Here is a 27,519-nt window from a genome sequence, read left to right as displayed (position 1 = left end):
ATAACACCCACTTGTATAAAGAACAAAAAAAAAACAAGGAGTTTGAATAAAAACTTTTTTCATGTTAACAACATTGTACTAATTTGGGCTAACCAAGCAGCCATAATACCCGATCCTCCCTCACTCAGACATGCCTTATTACATGCCCATCCCCAATTCAGTCATAGAATTCTGGGTGATTGATTACCTTCACATGTAACCCAACAGGGCTACGCGTTATACATCACCATACCGCCGCCTATCATGCTAAGAGCAAAGGGGGAGAGATTTTCAACATCATCTCTTGTTCTAAGCCAGAATTTATTTTCAAAGTAATATCCAACAAATTCGTCTCACTTAACTAAATATGCCTTAACATTATTTTTTGGGGACAAAACACATCGCACACACGCATGGCAAAGACACATGTGTGTTTTTTTGGTAACAGCAGGATTGCTGACTGATGACATGTCATCCCGAATCGAGTGAGTGAACAAGAAAAGAATGACTATAATAAAAATTCTAACTTTTTTTCAAGTTTGCTTACTTCCATATAAAAGAGAGGGATATTAACGAAATAATCTATAAACAAAAAGAAAAAAAAAACATTTTTGTTTTTTTTTTAAGGCTAATAAATGTTATGAAGAAGGTTCGTTACAATACAAATGTATAATGGGTATTATTTTTAAATTGAAGATTTAGCAAAGGATTATCCATGAATGATACTGTATAACTTAATATGATTTAATGTTATGTAACAAAATCATCATGCATACATACATTCTGGTATTGTTTTGCTTAAACGGAATTATTTACTTTGGCTAATGTTGAGCATCCTAAAAGTATGCTTTATTAAATTGGCAATATGTTTACATTTAGATATGCTGATATAATGACTGAATTAAGAAACAAATACAAGCGAGCATCGAATACGTTGTGATGCAGGGCTTTATGTTGGGATTTTTTTTAAGCAAGTAAAGAAAGAATCATGGGAAAGGTCTTCGTTATATGTTCAGCCATTCTATGCAAAGAAACGCCTGAGTGAATCAGCTTATTTGCGAAGGTTTCCCAAAGCTACATATTACAAAAGAGAAATAAGACGAGTCTGTCATATACAGTGGCACAGATATGTTGACATACCTTTTCATAAACTGCAGTTACGTAAACTGACATTAACTTAGTTAGGATAAGATTTTACCCTAAAAATTTAAACTAATTATGGTACAGGGAACCATGGTAAACAATTTTCTGCCAAAGACATTTGTCGGAAAATTTTTCGTTTTCGTTTCGTAAATCGTATTTTTTGAGTAGGGTATGTAGCCTTGTTTGTGTCACTGTATGTTCAAAACGATTAAAAAATACTATAGAATACTTTTAGGCAATTTACTTTGAATTTTATACCAAAAATCTACTTGAAAGATATTATAGTTTTCGAAAGGTTAATTAAAAAAAATTAAATTAAAAAAGAGAATAAATATGTTTTATTAAAATTCAAACAATTTAAAAACTATGCTTTTAGGTATGCAATAGATTTAAAACGTTTTTTGATTCATAATTCGTTTTAAATGCTCCTATAGCTATACAAAAGTCTTCTTAAACATGTGTAAAAATGTACTATTCATAAATAGTACATTTAAACACATGCTTAAATATAAAATAAAGTAGCGAATAATTCTGTTTTATAAGAGTTAAAACAATTTTAAAAATACAACTTCAAGCATGCAATAGATTTCAAAAGTTGATTAATGCATATTTGTTTATGAGAAGATGTTATAGTTTTCGAAAGTTAAATATAAAAAAAATATAAAATACATTAGTTTTATTCGAAATCAAAAAATGTTAAAAGTACGCCTTCGTGCATGCAATAGATTTCAAAAAGTTATTAGTTTGTTATATCTTTTTAATGCTTTTTAAGCTATACAAAGGTTTTCTTTAACTTGCTAAGATGCAATAATTTATTAAAATTCAAATGATTTTAAAAAAGTCGCCTTTACGTATGCACTAAATTCCAAAGTTTAATTAATTCATAACTCTTTGTTAGAAGCTCCTTAAGGTATGCAAAAATTATATATGATATAAAATACATAAATTGGTTTTATTCGAATTTACACAATTTAACAAATACGCCTTCATGCATGCTATAGTTTACAAAAGTTTTAACGATTAATTTCTTTTTAATGCTCCTTAAGCTATACAAAAGTTTTCCTTAACTTTTTAAGATGCTGTTTTATTAAAATTCAAATGATTTTAAGAATACGCCTATAGGTATGCACTAAATTCCAAAGTTTAATTAATTCATAATTCTTTGTTGAAAGCTCTTTAAGGTATGCAAAAAATTATAAATGATATAGAAATATGATATTAAATACATAAAATAATGAAATTAAAAAAATATATAATATAATAATAATAGAAGAGAATAATTCAGTTTTATTAAAATTCGAACAATTTGAAAAGTTCGCCTTTAGGTATACAATAGATTCCAAAATATTTTCAGTTTGCAATTCTTTTTCAAATGCTCTCAAGGGTAGGCAAAGCTTATAAGATGCTCTAGTTATCGAATAAAGAGAATAAATCTGTTTTATTAAAATTCAGGTGATTTTGAAAATACGCCTATAGGTATGCACTTAATTTCAATGTTTAATTAATTCACAATTATTTGTTAAAAGCTCCTTAAGGTATGCACAAATTCTAAATGATATAAAATGAACAAAATGAAATAAAAAAAATATAAAATAGAAAATAATAAAATAAAAAATAGAAAGTAATAAAAGAGAATAATTCTGTTTTATTAAAATTCTAACAATATAAAAGTACGCCTTCAGATATGCCATAGATTCCTAAATATTTTTAGATTGCAATTCCTTTTCAAATGCTTCTAGCGGTAGGCAAAGAGAATAAAACTGTTTTCTTCAAATTCAAACAATCTTAAAAATAAGCCTTCAGCTATGCTATGGATTCCCAAAGTTAATAGTTTCATAATTCCTTGTTTAAAAGGTTTGCAAATATTATCTTAGACATGTTAGGTATGCTTCAATAATAAATAGTCTTCACTATAAAATATATGACCCTTCAGAATAGATTTCAAAAGTATACTAAGTCGTAATAATTTTTTAATGCTACTTAATTTATACAAAGGGTTTCTTTAACTTGTTCAAATGCTCTAATTTTCGAATAAAGGGACTCAAACTATTTTAAAAATACGCCTTCAGGTATGCAAAAAATTGCAAAGTTTAATTAATTCGTAATAATTTGTTCAAAGCTCCTTACCGTATGAAGAATTTTTTTAAGCATATTAAAAGTTACATATACAAATATTAAATAATAAAGGAGAATAATTCTGTTTTATTGAAATTAGAACAATTTAAAAAGTACGCCTTCAGGTATGCAATGGATTCCAAAAGGTTTACAATTATTAATTTTCAAATGCTCCTAAAGGTAGGCAAAGGGTTTCTTAAACATGTTAAATATCTGGAAAAATGCTATAATTTTCCAGAGTTAAATAAAAAAAACATTAAATAAAAAGACAATAAATCTGTCTTATTAAAATTCAAAAAAAGTTTAAAAATACGCCTTTAGGTATGCAATAGATTCCCAAGTTAAATAATTTCTTAGACATGTTGGGTATGCTACAATGAAATATGGTCTTCCACATTAAAGAAAATATGATTTCGTTTGTATCTCTTTCGAGACGAGCTCAATGATCTGAGGTTTTCTTTGCAAATGGAAAAGTAAACGCAGAGATCGCAACACACACCAACCACTATGAGACGCGTTTAGTCTTTGGTTAGAACTATAACCTTTTGAAACTTCTCCCTAAATACTTGTTATTTTCTAAATGACACACCTTGAAGAAGTATGAAGCAATGTCGTTTTAATGTTATGAGCAACTCATGCCATCGCGGTATAATCGATGCGACGATAGGAAAGGCTATTACTGAAAGGAAGTAAGATGGAGGTCGGTATAGCTATCGGTATCACTTATGTAAAATCGGTGCGGCAAGTGATAGCATATGTAGGGCATGCGGGGAAGATGATGAGACGTGGGAGCATTTCCTTTGTAATTGCCTGGTTTTTGCGTTTAACAGATACAGGTACTTAGGTGGGGACTCTATACCAGACATGAACCAAGGGGAGTGGCTTGAGAAACAATAAAAGATTTTAGATTTTCTTTTTCGAGGTTATTTTTCTGTATTTGGAGCGCACAAAAAGCCGATTACTGGCTTAGGTGTATGTCCATAGTGGCATGGGGCGGATTAATATCCGCACCCTCTTTTCAACCTAACCGTAAAACACCTTGAAGAATTACGAAGCAAACATCGAAGGATTTTGCCCAAATTTTATAGTCAATTTTAAAATCTCCTAAAGTCATAAAGTTTTGCATGCTTTTTATTCAAAGCACATATATATTTCCCAAAGATTTTCTACATACAGTAAAAAATTAAATTTTCTCCTAAATGTAGGCAACGTTTTTCAAAGGTATGTTAATTGTGAAACACATATCTTTATGTATAGAAATGCAAATTTTGCCCATGAACATTCCACTAAGGAACAGGGGCAAACTTCTCACATTCAGTGAGTGCAGCCCGATTCAAGTCTTAAGCTCAATGATAAGGGGTCCAAACGGCGTGCCGCAGTGCGACACCCATTTTGGAGAAAAGTTTTACATGGCATAATACCTCGCAAATGTTGCCAGCATTACGAGGCTGAAAAGTTTTTCTAATGGTCTCGCCAGGATTCGAACCCAGGCATTCAGCGTCATAGGCGGATATGCTAACCTCTGCGCTACGGTGGCCTGCTTTATATAGTATATAAACTTTAAAAAAAAACATTAAGAATTTTTCCCTAAAGCTTTTTATAGTTGTAAGCGTATGTCTCAACGTTAGACGCTTCCAAACATTTCACGATAAATTTTTAAAGATATCTTTAAAAATTTTCCTACATACTCCTAAAAGTATGCAATGATGCTTCAAACAAATTCACGATTGACTTATAATGACAATTTCAAAGACTCCTAAGTTCTTCTTAATATATAATTTTTAAGTAGACAAAGCAATGTGACATATGTATATGATAATAACAGTGAACGGATTTTACTTACATTTTAAATTAAAAATTGAAAAAAAAAACTTCTGAAAGTGAGCAAGTTCTTCGATAGCTTTGCATACAAAAGAATTAAAAAAATTTATATATATATAAAAATTGGTTTATATCGCAAGGTTTGCAAGGAATTAAAATTTGTCCAAAAGTTTTCCCCTGTTCCCCTGTTGCATACTTTTGGGAGCAAAATTTGCAAATTTTGCCCATGAACATTCCACTTATCATGGGCAAAATTTGCAAATTTTGCTCCCAAAAGTATGCAACTATTTTCACAAGTATGTTAGGTATGTTAAAAATGGATGAAAAATGCTGCTTTTTTATAGTCAGACTATTCAAAAACCTAAGATGTGATCTCAAAAGCTTCGGATACTTTGCAAGAGTTTCGCATTGCTAGACACTTTATAAAGAAATATAAAACAAATAATTAAGGTATTTTAGCTCAAATTTTGTTTTTAACTCAATGCCCATTATCTCTGAATTCGAAAAGTATGCTATGATTTTCAAAGCTAGAGAAAAGATATTATCCCAATTACATATGCCATATAATATTTTTTCTCTAGCTTTGCAAATCATAGCATACTTTTCGATTTCAAAGATAATGGGCATTGAGTTAAAAACAAAATTTGAGCTAAAACCCCTTTTAATATTTTTTTTTCATATTTCTTTAAAGTGTCTAGCATTGCGAAACTCTTGCAGATTATCAAGAAACTATTGAAATCTCATCTATCTTTTTTACCCCAGCAAACTAAGCTTTAGAATTTTTTCTCGTTCAAAGATAACTTTTTTGAGTTTAGAGATAATGGGCATTGAGTTAAAAACAAAATTGTTTAATATTTAATATTTGTTTTATATTTCTTTAAAGTCTCTAGCATCGGGAAACTCTTGAAACTTTTGAAATCCCATCTTATCTTTTATATCCGAGCAAACTATGCTTGATCAATGCTAAAATTTTTGTAAATCCCCAAAAGTATGCCACAGCTTTTATAAATTTTCAATTTGTTTTAATATCAAAAATGATTATTTGTTTTTCAAACATTTGCAAAATTCTTATATCTATGATTGAAATTATTTTTATTACACTTTTTTAAATATAAAAATAAAGACCTTATTTTCATAGAAAAATATATATATATAAAAAAAAAAAACAAACTAAAAACCCCCCTATAAAAGTAAAAAGTAAAAACAAAAACAAATACTACCAACAAAACATACATACATATATGAAATATCAAAAACCAACAAACAAACAACGATAAACATTTTCTTTGTTGAAAATATACAAACATTGTTAAACTCTTGTATACAAAACTTAAATAATAACTTAAATGATGATTATGATTATATATAATAAAAAGTAATCTAGAAAATTAAAACGAAAAAACGTTAAACTCATTTTTAGGCTCTTCTTTTAACATTGAAGTGTTAAGCGAGATAACAACATGAACAAAAATTGGTGCAATTTTTAGCTGAATTCAAATTTTGCCTTAAAAAAACCAAAAAAAAAAACAAAAACAAAAATGAAAACCAACAAATATACCCAAACTAAGTGAAATTAGAAACCAAAATTTAGCAAATATTTAAATTGTTGACTTATCACACGAAAACCAAAACTCGTAATAAAATGTGAATGTGAAATTTTCTTTCTTCTTCAATGAACAACACCTGCTGTGCTGCTGCTTGAAACCGCCAAAGCTCTCTTCCTTTTCTATGACCGTGTATACATTTACAAAAACAAAGTATTATAGATTCTTCCTCTATAATACTTTGAAGACGACATCGATGAATAGAAAAAACAACAACTCACACAAGGTTTCAGAAATACCTGTGACACAACAACAACATAAGTAACACTTCAATGCCTTCTTTTGTTTTGTGATTTTTTTTTTTTATTTTGTTATTGGTAACTTATAGCCTAAGTTGTTATAACAAGATTTTTTTTTTTTATATGGTAAATTAGAGAAAAACGTAACGTAACAAGATTACAAGCAATAGTTAAAAATAAATTTTGGAACTCTTTTTTTTTTAGCTCACTATAAGAAGAAATGGAAAACAAATCCAAAAAAAGAAATACAAAAAATCAAACAAAAGAATTGTTATAAACTTGATAATAGTAAAAAAGAAGAAAAATAAAAACAAAACACAAAAATCCAAAAGATTGTTAACTAGTATGAAAGCAAACGAATCATTGATAAAAATATATATATTGAGAAAAAAAATAAAAATTAAGTAAATATTAAAAAAAAATAGCAAAAAAAAATATTTAGCGTAGATAAAACATAAAACAAAAAACAATAACTTATTAAATATGTAATTTAAAAGCAAATATACATCAACAAAAATACACAATTATAAAAACAAACAATATATATACATATATACCATTATATACATATTAATAATAAATAATAATAAAGAAAATCCAAAACTAACATGAAAAAAAAAAACAAACCAACAAAATACACAACGCAAAAAAACATAAATAAATCTAATGACAAAAATTAATAGTACTATTAATGATTATACATAACTACATATATATGAAATATAGACACTTCTCTATATACAAAACGAATAAGAAATTCTATATATGAAAACAAAAAAAAACTAAACATAACAACAACAACAAAGAACATAACAAAATAATAAAAAAGAAACGAATAAAAAGCAAAATAAAAGCAATATTGAAAAATATTTGGAAAAAAAAACAAACAACAAAATTAATTCATTTTCTTTTCTTTTTCCTTGATTTCCCTCCTTTTAGTCGGCCACAATTGAGTAAGAAAGCATTTTTGCATAGTTAATTTTCGAATATTTTATTGGCATGAACTAAGCATTGACAAAGTTTCAAGTTTAACTCCACATGTCTGGTACGATGTTGGTTTTTCACCGTTGAAAACACATGTTTCTGACGGTTCCTTGTTTGAAACACTACAAAAAAAAAACTCTATGAGAACATAATACTTTTATGAACATTTCTTCATAACTAATAGGGGAATGTCCCAAAATCTTGTATATTAAAAAAGTCATCTTGAAAAAATTTCGCCAAAAGCGAATATACGAGGGCGGTTCGGAAACTTCTTAGCCTAGCCCAAAAAGCGCGGCATAAACAGAAGAAAGTTAAGTGTTTTGGCAATTTCCATCTCTGCTATGAACACATGTTAAATTTTCCTTTGATCTGGCAACTTCTTCCTATAGAAACAGGTGTTCACAAAGAACGTATGCGCGATTTTTTTACAATGGTAAAACTAGAAATGTGTGGTGTCATTAAATATTTACATAAAAAAGTTTTAGGTTAGTATTAAATGGCAGTCTGCTATCAGACTCACTTAGACGTTTTCGTCCATTGTGATGCCAGGAACAGAAGAAGGAAGATGCCTTCTAGTTCCTACCGTTGAACCTTGCAGATAGCTTTGAAAAGCCCAATAACTTGCGAATGTTCAGAAAGGTTCTCAAAGAAATGAGAACCTAAAGTGGAACTTCTTCTAACTGCCGAAGCGGGACGCACACACAGAAGGTGTTCTATAGTCGCTTCTTCTTCGATGTCCTCACAACTTCTGCAAAAGTCTTGGCTGGCAACCTTCAGTCTGTCAGCATGTTTTCCGCTTAGACAGTGACCTGTCATGACGAACACAATGACGGAGACGTCTGTTCTAGCCAATGACAGCAAAGAGAAAGACCTCTTCAAGTCTACATTAGGCCACATAGTTTTGAAATGCCCACTGCCCCTTCTTTGTGATCATCTATCATTCCTTAGTTTTCGGGTCTAGTCCTGAAAACTTAGCTTACATATCGCTAGAGGCATACCTACAGATGCCAGTATCCCTGGAATGTGTAGGGTAGTTGCTCGCAAGCTCGTCTACTTTAGAATTCCCTGGGATATCTCTGTGGCCCAGCACCTAGAACAGTGAATTTTGAACAGTTCAGACATCCCGTTGAGAGATCTAATACAGTTGAGTGGGGTTTTTGTGTTCAGAAATATGTTCTCCAGGGCTTTTATGGCCGCCTGGCTATCTGAGAAGATATCGTCGTAATGATATTAAATCTTAGCCATTCCACTACTTTCTTAATTACAAGGATCTCCGCTACAGTGGTCGGATAACCCTTTCGAGATGACCAGTTCCAGATCTTTAGAGTACATTCCAAAGCCCACCTGGCCGTCTAGTTTGGAACCATGCGTATGCAAGTCTATATAACTTCTGTTATCAGCATCGGTTCCATAAGGAATAGTGGTACAGTACTTTTTATCAAAAAAGCGGCTCAGGTAGGGTGTAATTTACACTGCCTGCAGCATTGGACATTGTGTCAAGGATAACACAGTATCCGTAGCCGTCACATGACCAATGAGAAAGCTCCCTTAACCTCATGGCAGAGGTCGCTGCAATGTATAACCGCAATGTGTAGAGGCATAAGATATTGCATTAAATTCAGTGCATCAGATGGTCATCATCAGTCAGCATCAGTGTCGTCTTCAGTGCGGTTGTTGATGCACAAACAAGCCATCCTTTGGAACCGGTTAAGTATTGAGCAGTAGGTGGACTTTTGAAGCGCCGTCCACCAGACCACAACACCATATAGCATTATAGGTCTGACAACTGCAGAATATATCCAATGCATGACGCGCGGTCTAAATCCCTAACTTTTGCCAATGGCTCTCTTGCTGGTGAAATAGGACAAGAGTGGCCTTTCTTGCACTTTCCCAAATGTTGGATTTGAAGTTCAATTTCCTGGCCAGCAAAACACCCAGGTATTTTGCGCTTTCTATAAATGAAACATTCCCTCCACCCAAGGAGACAGGTTCCACTGTAGGCAATTTGTATATCCTGCTGAAAAGAACTAATTCTGTCTTGTACGGATTTATACTTAGACCACTTTCGGTAGCCCACATTGCGTAGAGCTTCCTGGAGTATATCTCTTAGAGTGCTGGGAAACTTTCCACTAACCGCAATCGCCACGTCATCAGCATACGCTGATGGTATAAATCCCGGAATTCTTAGTCAAGAAATGCTACCATTAAATATTCCTTGACAGCGAGAGAAACCTCTATGTAGCCGTCTAGGTCATGAAGGGCTGTTTCAGTGGATTTGCCTCCAGTCGATCTCCAGGTATATTTGCCTTAAGAATTGTTTCTATCAAGCTCTCAAAAGTCTTCAGCATAAAGAATGACAGACTAATTGGACGAAAATCTTGCGCCTTCGTGTGGTTGGGTTTTCCTGCTTTCGCAATGAAAATGACTTTCGGGTCCCTCCATTCCCCAGATATATATAACATTATAAGCAGAGTATATCTCCCTAAGCCAGGGACCCCAGTGTATCAGACACAGCGTGTAATTCAACCGGTAATACATTATCAAGGCCTGGCGACTTAAACGAGTCGAAACCTTTTATCGCCCAAAAGATTTTCGGCTCAGACACAATTTCCCTAATGGTGTCCGACGAATGCATACCAGTGACAACCTCTTCTGGCGCCACGTTGTCCGTTGGAGAATTTCCCGGGAAATGTGTGGAATAGTTCTAGTGTTTCCTCACTACACATTGTCCATACAGTCTCTGACTTCTGAACATACCCCACCGTAATAGGTCTCGAGGACAGAATCTTCCTTGGCCTAGAGGCCTCAGATGTATTCTCCACGGAGCTGCACAATTCTATCCAGGATTTGTTCTGAGCCTTTCTATATCGGGACAAGAAATTCATAATGATATGGTGAATGTGTTGGGTGAAAGTCCTCCTTCATATGCAACAGTAAAAAATTGGGTTGCTGAATTTAAATGTGGTCGTACAAGCATTGAAGATGAACCACGTAGTGGAAGTCCAAAAACAGCAACAACAACAGAAATTGTAGCCAATGTGTATGATATTGTATTAAATAATCGACGAATATCTCAAATGATCGAATCCATTTAGTTTTGCATGAAGAACTACAGATGAAAAAGCTGTCTGCAAGATGGGTGCCGCATTTATTAACAGTTGGCCAAATACTCATAAGAATGAACATTTCTCAGCTTGCTTGGATCGTTTTAAGCGATATAAAATGGATTCAAGCTTCGTTTCATAACTGTTGATGAAACATGGATCCACCACTATACTGCAGAGATACAAGAACAATCCAAACAATGAACTGAAGCTGGAGGAAGTGCCCCAAAGAAGGCAAAAACAATTCAATCGGCTGGAAAGGTTATGGCAACGGTTTTTTGGGACTTCAAATGTATTTTATTGATTGACTATCTTCAAAAGGGTGAAACAATAAATTCAGAGTACTATTGCAACAGGCTACGAAGTCTCCGAACCGCCCTCGTAGTACCACTCTTTAAGTGTGACAATGGCAAAAGGATTGTTTCTCTAGCAGAACATTCTACCTAACCACTGGAGGTAGGTTACTTTACTGACTTCAATTGGCTATGACAGAACATTTGTTCCACTAGCCGGACGTAGAATAGCGTTCCAAGCGCCTCCATCTTCTGCGCTCATTTTAAAATCTCTGACACCAAGTTTCAAGGTGTCTTCCAAACACTTGATCTTTCCATCGGGCTTTTGGTCTTCCCGGTTTGCGTGTACCACCGTGTTTGTCTTCAAAAGACTTCTTTCCTGGAGCTCCTTCATCCATTCTGACAACATGACCTAGCCAACGCAGCCGTTGTATTTTGATGCGTGTAACTATGCTATCGCCGTCATACAGCTCATACAGCTTGTGGTTCATACGTCGCCTATATTCTCCAGTAACGCAAACTTGTCCATATATTTTACGAAGAATCCTTCTCTCAAACACTCCAAGCACTGACTCATCTACTTTCACAAGTACCCATGCTTCAGAACCATATAACAGCACGGGTAGTATGAGTGTCTTGTAAAGTGTAATCTTCGTCTGTTGAGAGGTGGCCTTGTTTCTAAACTGCTTACTTAGTCCAAAGTAGCATCTGTTTGCCAGTATTATTCTTCGCTTAATCTCAAAACTGGTGTAATTCGTTTTGGTTACCGCGGTGCCGAGGTAGATAAATTGAGACAATTTGTGGTTCTTTATCTGCTCGTTTGTGCAAGGCTTTTTGGGAGTTGTAAGCATCCATTTCGTCTTACCTCCATTTACTGCCAGACCCATTTCCGACCCAATAAAATACATGTATTCTTGATCAGCGTAAAAATCTAAGACGATCTAGCCAAGTCCGTCCGTCTGTCTGTTGAAATCACGCTACACTCTTTAAAAATAGAGGTATTGAGCTGAAACTTTGCACAGGTTCTTTTTTTGTCCATAAGCAGGTAAAGTTGGAAGATGAGCTATATCGGACTATATCTTGATATAGCCCCCATATAGACCGATCCGCCGATTTAGGGTCTTAGACCAATAAAAGCCACATTTATATCCGATTTTGCTGAAATTTGGGACAGTGAGTTGTGTTAGGCTAGTTGATATCCTTCTTTAATTTGGCCCAGATGAGTCCAGATTTGGATATAGCTGCCATATAGACCGATCTATCGATTTAAGGTTTTGGGCCCATAAAAGGCGCATTTATTGTCCGATGTCGCCAAAACTTGGGACAGTGAGTTAAGTTAGGCCATTCGACATCTTTCGGCAATATGGCACAGATCGGTCCAGATTTGGATATAGCTGTCATATAGACCGATCCTCTAATTTAGGGTCTTAGGCCCAAAAAAGCCACATTTATCATCCGATTTTGCTGAAATTTGGGACAGTGAGTTGTCTTAGGTCCTTCGACATGCTTCCTCAATTTGGCCCAGATCGGTTCAGATTTGGATATAGCTGTCATATAGACTGATATCCCAATTTAGGGTCTTAGGTCTCTTTGGGACAGTGAGTTGTGTTAGGCCACTCGACACCCTTCTTCAATTTGGCCTAGATCGCTCCAGATTTGGATATAGCTGTCATATAGAGCGATCTCCCAATTTAGGGTCTTAGGCCCATAAAAGCCACATTAATTATCCAATTTTACTGAAATTTGGGACAGTGAGTTGTGTTAGGCCACTCGACATTCTTCCTCAATTTGGTCTAGATCGGTCCAGATTTAGATATAGCTGCCATATAGACCGATCACCCGGTTTAGGGTCTTAGGCCAATAAAAGCCACATTTATTAACCAATTTTGCTGAAATTTGGGACAGTGAGTTGTGTTAGGCCACTCGACACCCTTCTTCAATTTGGTCTAGATCGGTCCAGATTTGGATATAGCTGCCATTTAGACCGATCACTCTATTTAGGGACTTGGGCCAATAAAAGATGCATTTATTGTCCGATTTCGCAGAAATTTCGGACAGTAAGTTATGTTAGGCCTTTTGACATCTTTATTTAATTTGGCCCAGATCGGTAAAAATATGGATATATCGGCCATATATACCGATCTCTCGATTTGAAGTTGCGGGCCCATAATATTGTGCGATTTCGCCGAAATTTGATAAAGCGAGTTGTGTTAAGCTCCACGACATCCATGTTCAATGTGGGCCAGATCGGTCTAGATTTCACTACAGCTGCCCTATAGATCGATCTCTCGATTTGAGGTATAAGGCCCATAATAGGCGCATTTATTGTCCGATTTCGCTGAAATTTGGGACAGTACGTTATGTTGGGACTCTTGACGTTCTTATTTAATATGGCCCAGATTGGACCAGATTAGGATATATATGCCACGTATAACGATCTCCCGAGTTATGGTTTTAGACCCATTAAAGGTGATCCGATTTCGCTGAACGTAAACACAATGAGTTGTATCAGACCCCTAGACCGAGTAAGGTCAATTGGGTTATTTGGATATAGCTGCCGATCACACTGTTTAAGTTCTTGGGACAATAAAAGCACGTCTATTACTTGACATTCGTGTTCAATAGGGTTCAGTTCGGTTTATATTTGCATGAAGCTGCCGTATACATATACCGATTTCCCGATTTAAGTTCTTAGGCTTATAAAAGGTGAATTTTTTAAACGATAAATGTGGTTGTATTTGACCCTTACATACCCTTCTTGAATATTTAAATTTATCTGCTATGGTTTCATAAATGATGCATTTTTCACTGCATTATAACGATTTTTATACCCTCCACCATAGGATGGGGTGTATACTAAATTCATCATTTCGTTTGTAACACCTCGAAATGTGCGTCTAAGACCTCGTAAGGTATATATATTCTTCATCGCCATGATATTTTAAATCTGCCCGTCCGTTTGTCTGTCCGTCTATCGGTCGAAAGCGCGCTAACTTTCGAAGGAGTAAAGCTAGACGCTTGAAATTTTGCACATATATATCTTATGAGTGTAGGTCGGTTGGGATTGTAAATGGGCCTGATCGGTCCATGTTTTGATATAGATGCCATATACACCGATCTTGGATAGTGACTTCTTGAGCCAATAGAGGGCGCAGTTCTCATCCGATTTAGTTAAAATTTTGCATGAGGTGTTCTGTGATGACTTCTAATAATTGTACCTAATGTTGTTTAAAGCGGTACATAACCTAATATAGCTGCCATATAAACCGATCTTGGATTTTGACTTCTTGAGCCACTAGATGGCGCAATTCCTATCCGATTTGGCTGAAATTTTGCATGAGGTGTTTTGTTATGGTTTCCAACAACTGTACTAAGTATGTTTGAAATCGGTCCATAACCTGATATAGCTGTCATATAAACCTATCTGGGGTCTTGACTTCTTGAGCGTCTAGAGAGCGCAATTCCTATCCGATTTGGCTGAAATTTAGCATGAGGTGTTCTGTTATGACTTCTAATAATTGCAATAAATATGGTTCAAATTCGGTACATAACCTGTTATAGCTGCCATATAAACCGATCTGGGATCTTGACTTCTTAAGCCTCTAGAGGGCGCACTCATTATCTACATATACGTCCAAGATGGTCTCAATCGATCTATAACCTGATACAGCTCCCATATAAACCCATCTACCGATTATGCTTCTTGAGCTCCTACAAGGCGCAATTGATATCTGAATGGACTGAAATATTACCCAATGACTTCTATTGTGGTCTTCAACATTCAATTCACTTATGGTCCGAATTGGACTATAACTTGATATATATCCAATAGCATAACAATTCGTATGATCTTAATTGTACTACGAATTCGCTCAGAGATTTAAATGTCATTTAAGTTTGGATGTTAGATGTACTCCATTCTTAAAATAATTTATTTCAGCCCGATGTTCTCATGATGTCCAATTTAGGGGTGATTCCGGGGATGAGGTGGTACCCCAGTGCTCTTCTCTCAAATACCACTTATTTAAACTCCATGTTGCCATTGCTTTAAGGAGAGTTTATAGGCGTCCCCCAAACACTTGGCCTAAAAATGGTTATCATATTCGTTTTCTAATCTCAAACACCTTTTATTTGAGCCACATATTGGCATGGTGGGTAAATGTTTACCCTTTGCGGTGTTTTGGGGAAGTGGCGGTACCCCAAATACATGGCCCCACATATGGATATCAGATTCGTATTCTACTCTCAAATACCTTTATTTGAGTCCCATATTGCGATGGTCTGTTGGGCAAGGGCTACCCCCACAGAAAGTTGGTCCCAAAAGTGGTTATCAATTCCGTTCTCTATTCTCCAATACCAGTCATTCGAGACCCACTTTGTAATGATTGGTAAATATGGCCGATTTAGGGGTGTTTTAGGAAGTGGGGTGGTCCCCCACACACTTAGAAATATCAGCATCGTGCTCTATTCTCACATATCTCAAGTACCGTTCATATGTCATTTTCCTTGAAATTGGATATCAAATTCGTTTTCAAATCTCAAATACCATTCACTTAAACCCCTTATTGCAAAAGTCAGCAAATATGTCCGGTTAAGGATATGGACCCTAATAACTATCAATATCGAGCTGCACTGTCTTGAAGACCCAAATTGTCTTAGTAAGCAAATATGTCCCAAACACCTTTCATTTGTGCCCCATAGTCGGCAAAAATTACCGGTTTGGCAGCTGTTTTAGGGGATTGGGGTGGCCAGTCAGTGACTTGGCCCTGAAAATACATATCAGATTCGTTATCAACTCGAAAATACGTCTTATATGAGCCCTATATAGAAATAAGCCCTATATAGCAGCAAATACTTGAGCCCTACATAGCAGCAAATACTTCCTATATGGGTGGTATTATGGGTGGGGTGGGGTGGCCCCATAGACACGTTTTCCGCGAATATTGATATAAGATTCGTGCTTGACGCCCAAAGACCTTTCATTTGAGCCCCATATTGTTATGGTCGAAAATTTGTCCTTTTTTGGCGATGTTTTTGGAGAAGGGGTGGAGCCCCAAAAGCTGGGTCCCACATTTGGGATTCAGATTCGTACTATAGTCGCAAAAACCTTTCATTTCAGTCCCATATTACCATGGTAGGTAAATATGTCTGATTTTGGGGGTTGGGGTGATCCCCCAAACACTTGGTCCGACAATGGGATATCAGATACGTTTTTTAATCTTTATTACCTTTCATTTGAGTCCTATATTGTCGTGATTGGTCTATGTGTATGTGGGGCGGCCCCCCTTGATACCCCATCCGAAATTTGGATACCAAAATTTTGTTTTTAGCTTACTATGAGAGAGCACACAAAATTTCGCTTAAATCGCAACACCCATCTCCGAGATCTGTCGTTTCTGAAAATTAGGGTAAGGGGGAGGACCCGCCCCCTGCAAATATCAAAAAATGTTGTACCCTATTTTCACCAGGGGGTCATTATGCACCATCTGTGAAAACAACTCAGCTCTAACCATACCAAATTTCAAAGATATATCTTTAGCCGTTCTCACACGCTATACTTATTACTTGTTTTTTTCCACCTTTTTATCCACTGTGCGCCGTTTGGACTCGACTATAAAAAGGAGAACGCTTATCATTGAGCTGGAACTTGAATCGGATGGCTCTCATTGATATATGAGAAGTTTGGTTTGCTTTAATCAAACTTCCAATTTTGTCGGAAGCTCAATTTTGACTTGATACCCATCGTACACTACGATTTTGACAAACGCCAAAAGTTACCCATCCTAATGCAAGGCTTGTCTTGTGGAATTCGACTGAGCCACGGCTGAGTAATTTCAAAAGATTCCCTCAGAAGTGATTCCGGCCGATTTAAATGTCACCAAAATATCCACACTATCTATACCTCGCAGACAATGTCAATGCTTGCCATTGCAGTGCAATATAACTAGAACTGAGACGTTCCATCTATGGAGTGGATTATGTAAATTCTACCCATGGCGTGTCTGCAGCTTTCGGAAGGTTCGACTCTTTTCGGGTACGAAAGTACCCGTGTTCGCATCCTTAGACGGGTACAAACCTTCATTACCACACCTTCTTCAATAACAGGATTTCTAGACGTTTGTCCTGGTGACCTTGCACATATATGGATTTTTTCTAAGTGTTTGGCACCCTTATGGTATGCTTACCTTCTCTTTTTATCAGAACAAAGTCTCAATTTGTATGTGTGCCCCCATTGCCATTTGGTCAGTAAAAAGTACTTACCGCATACATTCATCCTAAATGTATGCTACACATATTTCATGACAATGGTTTGTCATAAATCCACAGCTTGCTAGGAGTGGTGCTTGAAATCTATTTCTTTTATGGCCTTTCAATTACTATTGTTCTGGCTCTGTAGTAATATTTATTTTGTACTTATTGAAAGGTTAGCTTTGTAGAAGGTGAAATTTAAAGGTTTTCAGTTATGTCAGCATGTGGAATGGTTTTAGGAAAACATACACACATTTATGAATTGTACTGGTAATGGCACTTGAAGCAATAAAAAAAGACAAAGTACTTGGCAGAGAGTAGGGGAGCTTTTATTTATTTATTGTAGGAGAAAATTCATTGTATCAGGGGTAAGTAGAAAAAAACATACCTTATATTTAAGCTTATCCAATTGGACTTATTTTTGCTTTAAACGATTTTAATCTTTAAAAGTTTCACATATTTAATTTTATATGAATTTAGTGTACAAGCAATTGAATACTCAGTAAAAACAAACAAAATTTTGAAAATAGTTTTACTGATTGGAAAATGTCAACTATTCGAGGAGCTCGAAAGCCACTGTATACCCGCTGGTCTATATTTAGGTTGGGAATTTTGAATATAGGATATAGATACATTTAGGCTGTCAGGGTTTCAAGAAGTCAACTCGGAAAATGCTTAAATATGAGAGCTATATTCAAACACGTTTCACCTCCAATACTAAACGATCGATTTATCGTTGAGAAGTATAAGAAGTTTATGACCACAAGCATGATTGGCTCGAAAGTGAGGGAACACGGACGGACATGCACAGATGTATAAAGAGTATCAAAACGATCACAAATATTTCCAGGCATTACAAACAGATTGAGTAGATTAGTATACCTCTATAGTGATGGCTATGCAAAAAATAATAAACATCTCCTACAGTCATAATTCTAATAAAAACCACCATATACCAAATATTTCAAAGAAACATTTATTGATTAAATACTAAACATATAAAAATTCTATTTTATGCTTCTAAAAGTTGAATTTCTCAACAGTACAATGTTATGATTATTACCCATATTCTTTTAATTTTTTCATTGTGCTCAGAAACTCTTCTGTGGAGCTAAGAGAAATATTTCATGCAGTTATTCAAGTATAATGCAAATATTTATGATACTATTTAGCCATTAGGTGTAGTTGTATGTATGAACACTCTCTGCTACTTATGGTTATGACTTTGGCCCCTAAAAGTATACATTAATATTGGTTTTGCACTTAACGACCATAATGTATGCTAAGCTTTTTACCTTTGCGCCCAGAAATCTTTCAGGTGGCCATTGTAATGGTAAATTTTGCTAACAGTGTTGGCGAGAAGTGAGCAAACCACAACAGGAATTTTAAGATGAAAATCAATGTTCAAATGTTTTTCAATTTCGAAAGTCGATTATAGGTGTTAAGTTACTTGGTATACATTTCAGAATGTAACAGAGCTATATAAAAGCGTTAAATTTTTTATTTATATTTTTCCAAACAAAAGAAGAATGTCATTAGAAGCAAGTGAAAAGGCGTTAAGTTCGGCCGGGCCGAACTTTGGATACCCACCACCTCGGGTATATATGTAAATACGGTGAAAAATGCATAATTTATGCCCACATAGCAGCTATATCGAAATATGGTTAGATTTCCAAATTCGGCACGGATATTGAGAGGTCTAATATACTTATTAGGCATTGTTCACCATTTTGTACCCACCACCTTCCTTCCGTGGTGGGTATAAAAAGAATTGCAGATATATTTGTTTATAGACCGATTCGGATCATGGTTAGGTTTAAGAGGCATTCTGCCGTCAGACTCACATAGATGTTTTCGTCTACTGTGCTACCACAAGAACAAAAGATGGAAGATGCTTTCTAGTTCCACTCAGATCTCTTTAACCTTCACAGGTCCAAAGTATTTTATGTACGCCGTGGCTAAAAAATCCACCCGGTTGAGTCTACTTTACAATTTGCAGGAAACTTGCAAATTTTGCCCATGAACATTCCACTAAGGAACAGGGTAAACTTCTCGCATATCAATGAGTGCAGTCCGATTCAGGTTTAAGCTCAATGATAAGGGGCCTCCTTTTTGTAGCCGAGTCCGAACGGCGTGCCGCTGTGCGACACCTCTTTGGAGAGAAGTTTTACATGGCATTGTACCTCACAAATGTTGCCAGTATTAGGAGGGGAAAACCACCGCTGAAAATTTTTTCTGATGGTCACGCTAGGATTCGAACCCAGTCGTTCAGCGTCATAGGCGTACATGGTAACCTCTGCGCTACGGTGGCCTTAACAAATATAACAAAATACTTCATGTTAAAGTTCACGAAAATCGGATAATAATTACGCCCTCTAGCGGCTTAAGAAGTCAAGATCCGAGATCGGTTATATAGGAGCTATATTAGGTTATGAACCGATTTAGACTATACTTGACACAATTGTTGAAAGTCAAAACAAACCAGTTCACGCAAAATTCTAGCTAAATCGGAAAATAATTGCGCTCTCTAGCGGCTCAAGAAGTCAAGATCCAAGATCGGTTAATATGGGAGCTATATCGGGTTATGAACCAATTTAAACCATACTTGGCGCAGTTGTTGCAAGTTATAACATTACACTTCGTGAAAAATTTTAACAAAATCGGAAAATAAATACGCCCTCTAGCGGCTTATGAAGTCAAGATCCGAGATCGGTGTATATGGGAGATATATCAGGTAATGAACCGATTTAGACCATACTTGACACAAATGTTGGAAGTCACAACAACCCACTTCATGCTAAATTTTAGCCAAATCGAATACCTGTTGCGCCCTCTAGCGCCTCAAGAAGTCAATATCCGTGATCGGTTTATATGGGAGCTATATCAGGTTATGATCCGATTTAGACCATACTTGGCACAATTGTTGGAAGTGGGAACAAAACACTTCATGGACAATTTTAGCCAAATCGGATTATAAATGCACCCTCAAATGGCTAAAGAAATCAATATCCCAAATCGGTTTATATGGTAGCTATATCTGCTTTTAAATCGATTTGGATCATACTTGGCACAGCTGTTGGAAGTTAAAACAAAATACTTTATGCAAAATTTAAGCCAAATCGGAAAATATTGCGCCCTCTAGCGGCTCAAGAAGTCAATATCCTAGATCGGTTTATACGGGAGCTATATTAGGTTATAAACCAAAACCTAAAACCTGAAAACAAATCACTTCATGCTAAATTTCAGCCAATTCGGATAATAACTGTGCCCTCTAGCGGCTCAAGAAGTCAAAATCCAATAACGGTTTATATGGGAGCTATATCTGGTAATCAACCATACATGGAGCAGTTGTTGGAAGTTAAAACAAAAAACTTTGTGAAAAATTTCAGCTGATTCGGGTAAAAATTGCGCCCCGTAGCGGCTTAAGAAGTCAAGATCCTAGATCGGTTTATATGACAGCTATATCAGGTTATAAACCAATTTGGACCATACTTAGCACAGTTGTTGGAAGTGGAAAGAAACCACATCATGCTAAATTTCATCTAGCGGCTCAAAAAGTCAGGATCAGAAATCGGTTTAAATGGGAGCTATATTAGGTAATGGACCGATTTGAATTTCATGCAAAACTTCAGCCACTTCGGTTTATAATTACGCCCTCTTGCGGCTCAATACGTAACGATTCACAATTGGTTTATATGAGAGGTATATCAGGTTATAAACCAATTTGAACCATACCTGATACAGTTGTTGCAAGTGGAAACGAAACACTTCATGGAAAATTTCAGCCAAATCGGATAATATTGCGCCCTCTGGCGGCTCAAGAAGTCTAAATCCGAGATTGGTTTATATGGGAGCTATAACAGGTTATAAGACGATTTAAACCATATTGGCACAGTTGTTGGGCCTTTAGCCCTCATTCTGGTACCAAAATTGGTACTACTTGGTACTTTCTTTATAGATGGAGCTAGAGGTCTGAAATTTGGCATATAGGTACAACTGGGAAATATATGATGGGTGATTAAATGATGTATTAAAAATTCGTACATTTTGGTACCAAAATTGGTAACATTTGGTACTTTCTTTATAGACGGAGCTAGAGGTTTGGAATTTGGCATGCAGGATGTGCTTCGCTACACCCATTAATGTAGGTCATTGGAATGGATCATATCAGTTCAGGTTTGGATGTAGCTCCCATATTAACCGACCTCCCGATTTGACTTAGTGAGCCCCATTTTTGTTCGATTTGGCTAATATTTTGCATATTGTGTTCTGTTATGACTTCCAATAACTGTGCCAAGTTCGGTCAAAGTCGGTCTATAACCTGACGTAGCTCCCATATTAACCGATCTCGCGCTTTGACTTCTTGAGCCCCTGGAAGCCGCAATTTTTGTCCGATTTGGCAAAAAATTTGCACAAAGTGTTTTGTTATGAATTCCAATAACTGTGCCCAATTCGGTCTATAACCTGATACAGCTCCCATATAAACCAATCTCGTGATTTGACATCTTTAGCCACTGGAAGCCGCAATTTTTGTCCAATTTAAAATTTTCCTCACGGTATTCTGTTATAACTTAAAACAACTGTACCAAATACGGTCCAAATCGGTCAATAACCTGTTATAGCTCCCACATAAATCGGTCTCTCGTTTATTCCCGTTCGTTTCGTAGCAGCTTTAATTTTTACTGGTTTGACAGAAGTTTGGTATGTAGAATAAATATATTTTGAATAAATTTTAAGCAGAATCCATGGAAGTGGGTTCCCAAGATTCGGCCCGGTCGAACTTAGCACGCTTTTAATAATAGGGCTATAAAAAAGAAGCTGTACTCGGCCCGTTCTACTGCGCCGTCATTAGCAGCCCGCGAAAAATAAGTTTCTTAATTAGCATTATATGTATCTCCCCAATAAAATTTGTTTATCTGCTTCCAAAAACCTTTAATCCCATATTGACAAATATTCACATTTTGGGAGGTATTTTAAGGGGTAGACAATCTCCTATAACTTGAACTTAATTTTTAATACCATATTCGTAATCTACTCCCGAATATCTTTTATTTGAGTCCCATATTATCATGATCGTCTAGTATGCCCACTTGGAACGGTGTTGGGTTTTGTGCAGGCCCCTTGGTAATTACACACAATTTTTGATACTCTGTAATCATATTCATACTCTACTCACGAATATCTTTCATTTGAATCCCATATTGTCCCGATCGGTCCTCTTTCTATTTTGGGCGGTACTCTTGGGGGGACGCCCTAGGTATTTGGATTCAATTTTTGACACCATATTCGTATTCTTTCATTTGAGTCCCATTTGTCCCCATCGGTCCACTTTGATGTTGGGCGGTACTTTTGGGGAGGCCTCCTAGGTACTTGGACCCAATTTTAAATATTATCTACTTCTAAATATCATTAATTTGAGTCCCATATTGTCCCAATCGCTAGATATGTCCTGCTGGAGGGTTTTGGAGGGTGGGGAGGCCCCTCAGACACAAAGGATTAAATTTTTATGACAAGTTTGTGCTCTACTTTTAAATACCTTGCATTTGATACCCATATTATGCCAATCGGTAAACATGTCCGTTCGTGTGGGTTTTGGGGTGGGGCGTCCCCCCTGGTTATTTGACCCCTAAGTTTTGTACCGATGTTGTGTTTCGGGGTTACCATAATGCGGCATACAAAATTTTGCCTAATTGGCGCACCCATCACCAAGATCTGGGATTTTGGAAAATTGTGCTAAAGTGGAGGGTCCGCCAAATATACACTTTTAACAACAAATATGATACATTTTTTTTAAATTTGTTTCTTAGTTTTTTCATCTTTTGGTTTGAAATGAATCAATAAATTTTATTTTATTATATAGCAAATTTTTTTTTTAATTTGTTTTTAAATTTTCTTATCTTTTGGTTTGAAATTAATTAATTTTATTTTTTTTTTTCTTTTATTTTCACAGATAAGTAAAATATCGAAAATTGGAAACAACTGCATCAACAAATTTGTAAACACAAACTTTGAATGAAATGCAACTGATTGGGAAGCAATTATTAAAGAATTTATTATTATTTTAGTTGTAATTTATATTTCTCTTTCAGTTTATTTTAAATAATTTCTATAAGATTTTCGTTTCTTCTACACTCATTTGTGCTTTGTTATTTAATTTATTCAAAACAAAACTGTAACAATGTATAAGGAATTAATTGATGTTTCACCCTCATCCTCCTCAGCCACCTAAGACACATCTCATAGCACAATAGTCCACAACTGCTTGGATAGCAATCTTCTGCAGCCATCCTTAAGATATCTTTACATTTCACTTAAAGGTTAAGGCAAGGCAAGTCAAGGCAGTGTAGAACTTCAAGATTTTCACATTAGATTTGCTTTGGCAACAAAACGTAAATCATACTTAAATAATTAATTATCATTTGTATATCATTTCATTTACTTTGAGCTCAATTCAACTCAATTCAGCTCTACGCATCTGTGTGTGCAGAATCATGGAGGAAAAATCCACCCATAAGTCCGATGCTCACTCTTCCCAAGCAAAGCAAACATTTGTTCAATAATTCATTATTATCCTTTCATCAATTTGCTTTTCTATGAAATTCTTCACAACAGCATGGACACAGCACGAACACCCAAATCCTTGAGATACCCCACAAAAGTGTGTGTGTGTGTGTGTGTGTGAGTGTGCTTATATACACCGACATGATTTGTATCATTGGTCGTAAATTACAAGAAAGTGCGGCAAGAGAGAGAGAGAGAGAGAGAGTGATTAGTCGTAACAGCTCTGGAGTGTGGGTGTGTGAGTGCTGGTTGATGTGCGTGTACTTTGTTTGGCCAAATAAAATCTGTCCAGGGAATTAGAGAAACCGCAACAAGTTCTCAAGAGAAAGCTTATTAAAGGCTTCCATTTCCGTTTTGCAACAACAGGCCAACTGAAATTCCCATCGAATAGTAGCCGCCGTAAGCATGCAAACATATATGGCCATGTCAATGTGTGTGTTGGCGTTTGCGTTTGGTTGTTTGTATATGCTTCTTTATTGCCAACTGATTTATGTATTTGTTAGATTACAACATCCCAATTTTTCTCAGCCATCATTCCCTTACATTATGGTCTTTCTGGAATAACATTGTGATTGTAATCTGTCACTAATCACATCACATTGCCTAGAAAGTTTGGCATTAACTCACTCACATCCACATCTATGCACACAAAGACATCAATGATTTCCTCAAGGCTAGAGTTGTGAGTTTACCCTGAATTGAATTTCTTTAAGGATTTACTTGTCAAGCATTAATTATTCTTATGTTTTTTTTTATACATGTAATTAATCATTAAATTTCTATCATACTATCATACTTTCTAATTTAATCATTGTATGTATAAATGAATATTCCATGAAATAAAAACAATTGTTAAGGCCTCAGCCTAGAAAATGAATTCACTTCTTTCTAAATACTCATAGAAGATGCCAATCATGCCATAGATGATTAAGGTGATGTAATTGGGTAGACTTACTTTAGGTTAGGTTAGGTGAAAAGAGGTTGTAGATTTTAATTCGCCTCATGCCACTATAGATATCAGATCGTGAGTAGCTGTTTCGCTCCGGTGGTGGTTTATCTGGATGACCTCAATCATTGGTCCTCCATTAGATAGGCTTCTTGGGAGTGGGTGATGGTCTCATCATCTGCTCCCTGTTCTTTAGGCTGCATTGAGTTTCCCATCACTGTACTGCCTAATGTTTAAATATTAGGATTTTTGCCCATTCTAGTTTTCCGAATCTTGAGAAAGTCAGTAAAGGTTCCATCATCGGTTCCCTGTTCATTAGGCAGGTCTACCGTCCCTGCACTGCCTGATGTTCCAATATTAGAATATTTGCCTATACTAGGCTGGAGGCCACCGTAGCGCAGAGGTTAGCATGAAGTTTACCCTTGTTTCTCAGGGGAATGTTAATGGGCAAAATTTGCATTTTTGCCTATCTCAGTCTTCCGAATCTTGAGAAAGTCAGTAAAGGTTCCATCATCGGTTCCCTGGTCGTTAGGCACTGCACTGCCTGATATTCCAATATTAGGATCTTTGCCTTTACTAGGCTGGAGGCCACCGTAGAGCACAGGTAAGCATGTACGCCTATGACGCTGAACGCATGGGTTCGAATCCTGGCGTGAATTTCAGAAAAAAATTTCACAGGTGGATTTCCCCTCCAAATGCTGGCAACATTTGTGAGCTACTATGCCATGTAAAACATCTCTCCAAAAAGGTGTCGCACTGTGGCACGCCGTTCGGACTCGGCTATAAAAAGGAGGCCCCTTATCATTGAACTCAAACTTGAATCGGACTGCACTCATTGATATGTGAGAAGTTTGCCCCTGTTCCTTTGTGGAATGTTCATGGGCAAAATTTGCAATTTGCCTTTACTAGTCTTCCAAATCTTGAGTAAATGGGCTTCTTGGGAGTAGGTTATGGTCTGATTGTCAGCTTCATGTGCATTAGGCGGCATTGAGTTCTCTGTCACGGCACTGCCTGAGGTTTCAGCATTAGGATCTTTATCCATTCTAGTCTTCCTAATCGCGAGAAAGTCTTTGATAATACCTGATCGCTAGGATGTGTTGGGTCTCTCGCCCCTGCATTGCCTGATGGTTTAGGTTAGGTTTGGTTGAAAAGAGGGTGCAGATATTAATCTGCCCCATGCCACTATAGACATACACTTACTTCCTTTTAGTAAAAGCCTTGTCCTCTCACGATCCAGATTACTTTAGAGGATTTTTACCGTCCTACCGAATGTTTGGCTGTTCCACAGTATTACTTGCGTGTTTATCGCCCACGTCCTTAAATCGGACTGCGTCGACCCTAAAGGCTTTAGGTTAACCAAGTTTATCGACGGTAGTCCTCTGGCCTTCACTGCCAAATCGTAAGCCCTTTCATTCCCCATGACTCCGTTATGGCCCGGCACCCAAACGATGCCATCTTCAGAGAAGTCGTTTATTTCCTTCTTATACTCCAAGACTGCACGTGACCTTATAAACCTGGTTGTTATCGCCTTGTGGCCACTTAACGGTCCCTAAAGATGTTCATACTCGACATTAATACCGCACCACCCCACGCATTCCGTGATCCCCCGGATTTCAGCCTGCGGGACCGTATTAAGGTCAGGCAGTCTAAAACAGGTTTCTCAATATAGACCCCAGACCCACTCTATCCCCTACTTATGATCCATCCGTGTATCATGATCTTCCAGACGGCAAAACTAGGGTTCCGTCAGTCCAAGACTGTCCGCTGGCAGCAGTGCCTCCCACTAGACCTCAAGTGTCGTCTCAGATATGCGATCGGAAAGCTCTTCCCTTCCTTCCAGGTTTCTTATCGTCACCTCGATTATACCCTAATGGTATGAGCTGGTCCCATCCTCAATCCATTCTCCCATCGCCTTAAGTCTATGCTATGCCTCAGTGGCTGCCTCACATTTAATCTATATGTCAATGGGTCGGATAGCTAGAATAGTCTCCAGTGTTCTTGTGGGCGTGGTCCCCATCGCTCCGTCTATGCCAAGACAACATGTTCTCTAAACTTGTTGTATGGTCCTTACGTTGCACTTTTTTCCATAGCACTACTGAGGCGTAAGTTAGTATTGGTCTTATCACGCTTCTGTAGAGCCAATGGACTATGCTCAAATTCAGGCCCAATTTTGAGCCTGCGGCTCATCTATATAGTGCCCAACATCTGTGAGCTTTTTCAGTACGCTCCTGAATGTGACACTTCCAATTAAGTTTTCTGTCCAAGATCACTCCTAAGTATTTGACTTGTCAGATATCGAAATCGTTTTATTGAGGAAACGTGGTGCTTCAAATTGGCCCACCTTCGTCTTCCTCGTGAACATATTTCAGTCTTCTCTGGGTTAACATTGAGACCCCTGGGTCTAGCCCAGTCATATGCCATATGTAAGACCCTTTCGGCCCTTCTGCATAGCTGGTTCAGACACTTACCCCTAAGAAGTAT

The 27,519-nt window shown here is 36.5% G+C and overlaps 1 protein-coding gene across 1 annotated transcript in view; it reads left to right on the top strand.

The window, feature by feature from the left end:
* Nucleotides 1–24,969, top strand: part of LOC106094288 (protein boule) — a 381,392-nt gene extending 356,423 nt beyond the window's left edge. Inside the window, exon 10 of the mRNA XM_059370945.1 lies at nt 23,482–24,969. Coding sequence (XP_059226928.1) covers nt 23,482–23,489 — 8 coding nt within the window. The 3' untranslated portion in view covers nt 23,490–24,969. The remainder of the gene's footprint in view (nt 1–23,481) is intronic.
* The last annotated feature ends 2,550 nt before the right edge of the window (nt 24,970–27,519 follow it).

Source organism: Stomoxys calcitrans, chromosome 1, assembly GCF_963082655.1.
Source record: "Stomoxys calcitrans chromosome 1, idStoCalc2.1, whole genome shotgun sequence".
NCBI lineage: Eukaryota > Metazoa > Arthropoda > Insecta > Diptera > Muscidae > Stomoxys > Stomoxys calcitrans.
Note: the sequence above shows the minus strand (reverse complement) of the source record. Positions and strands in the feature narration are given on the sequence as shown.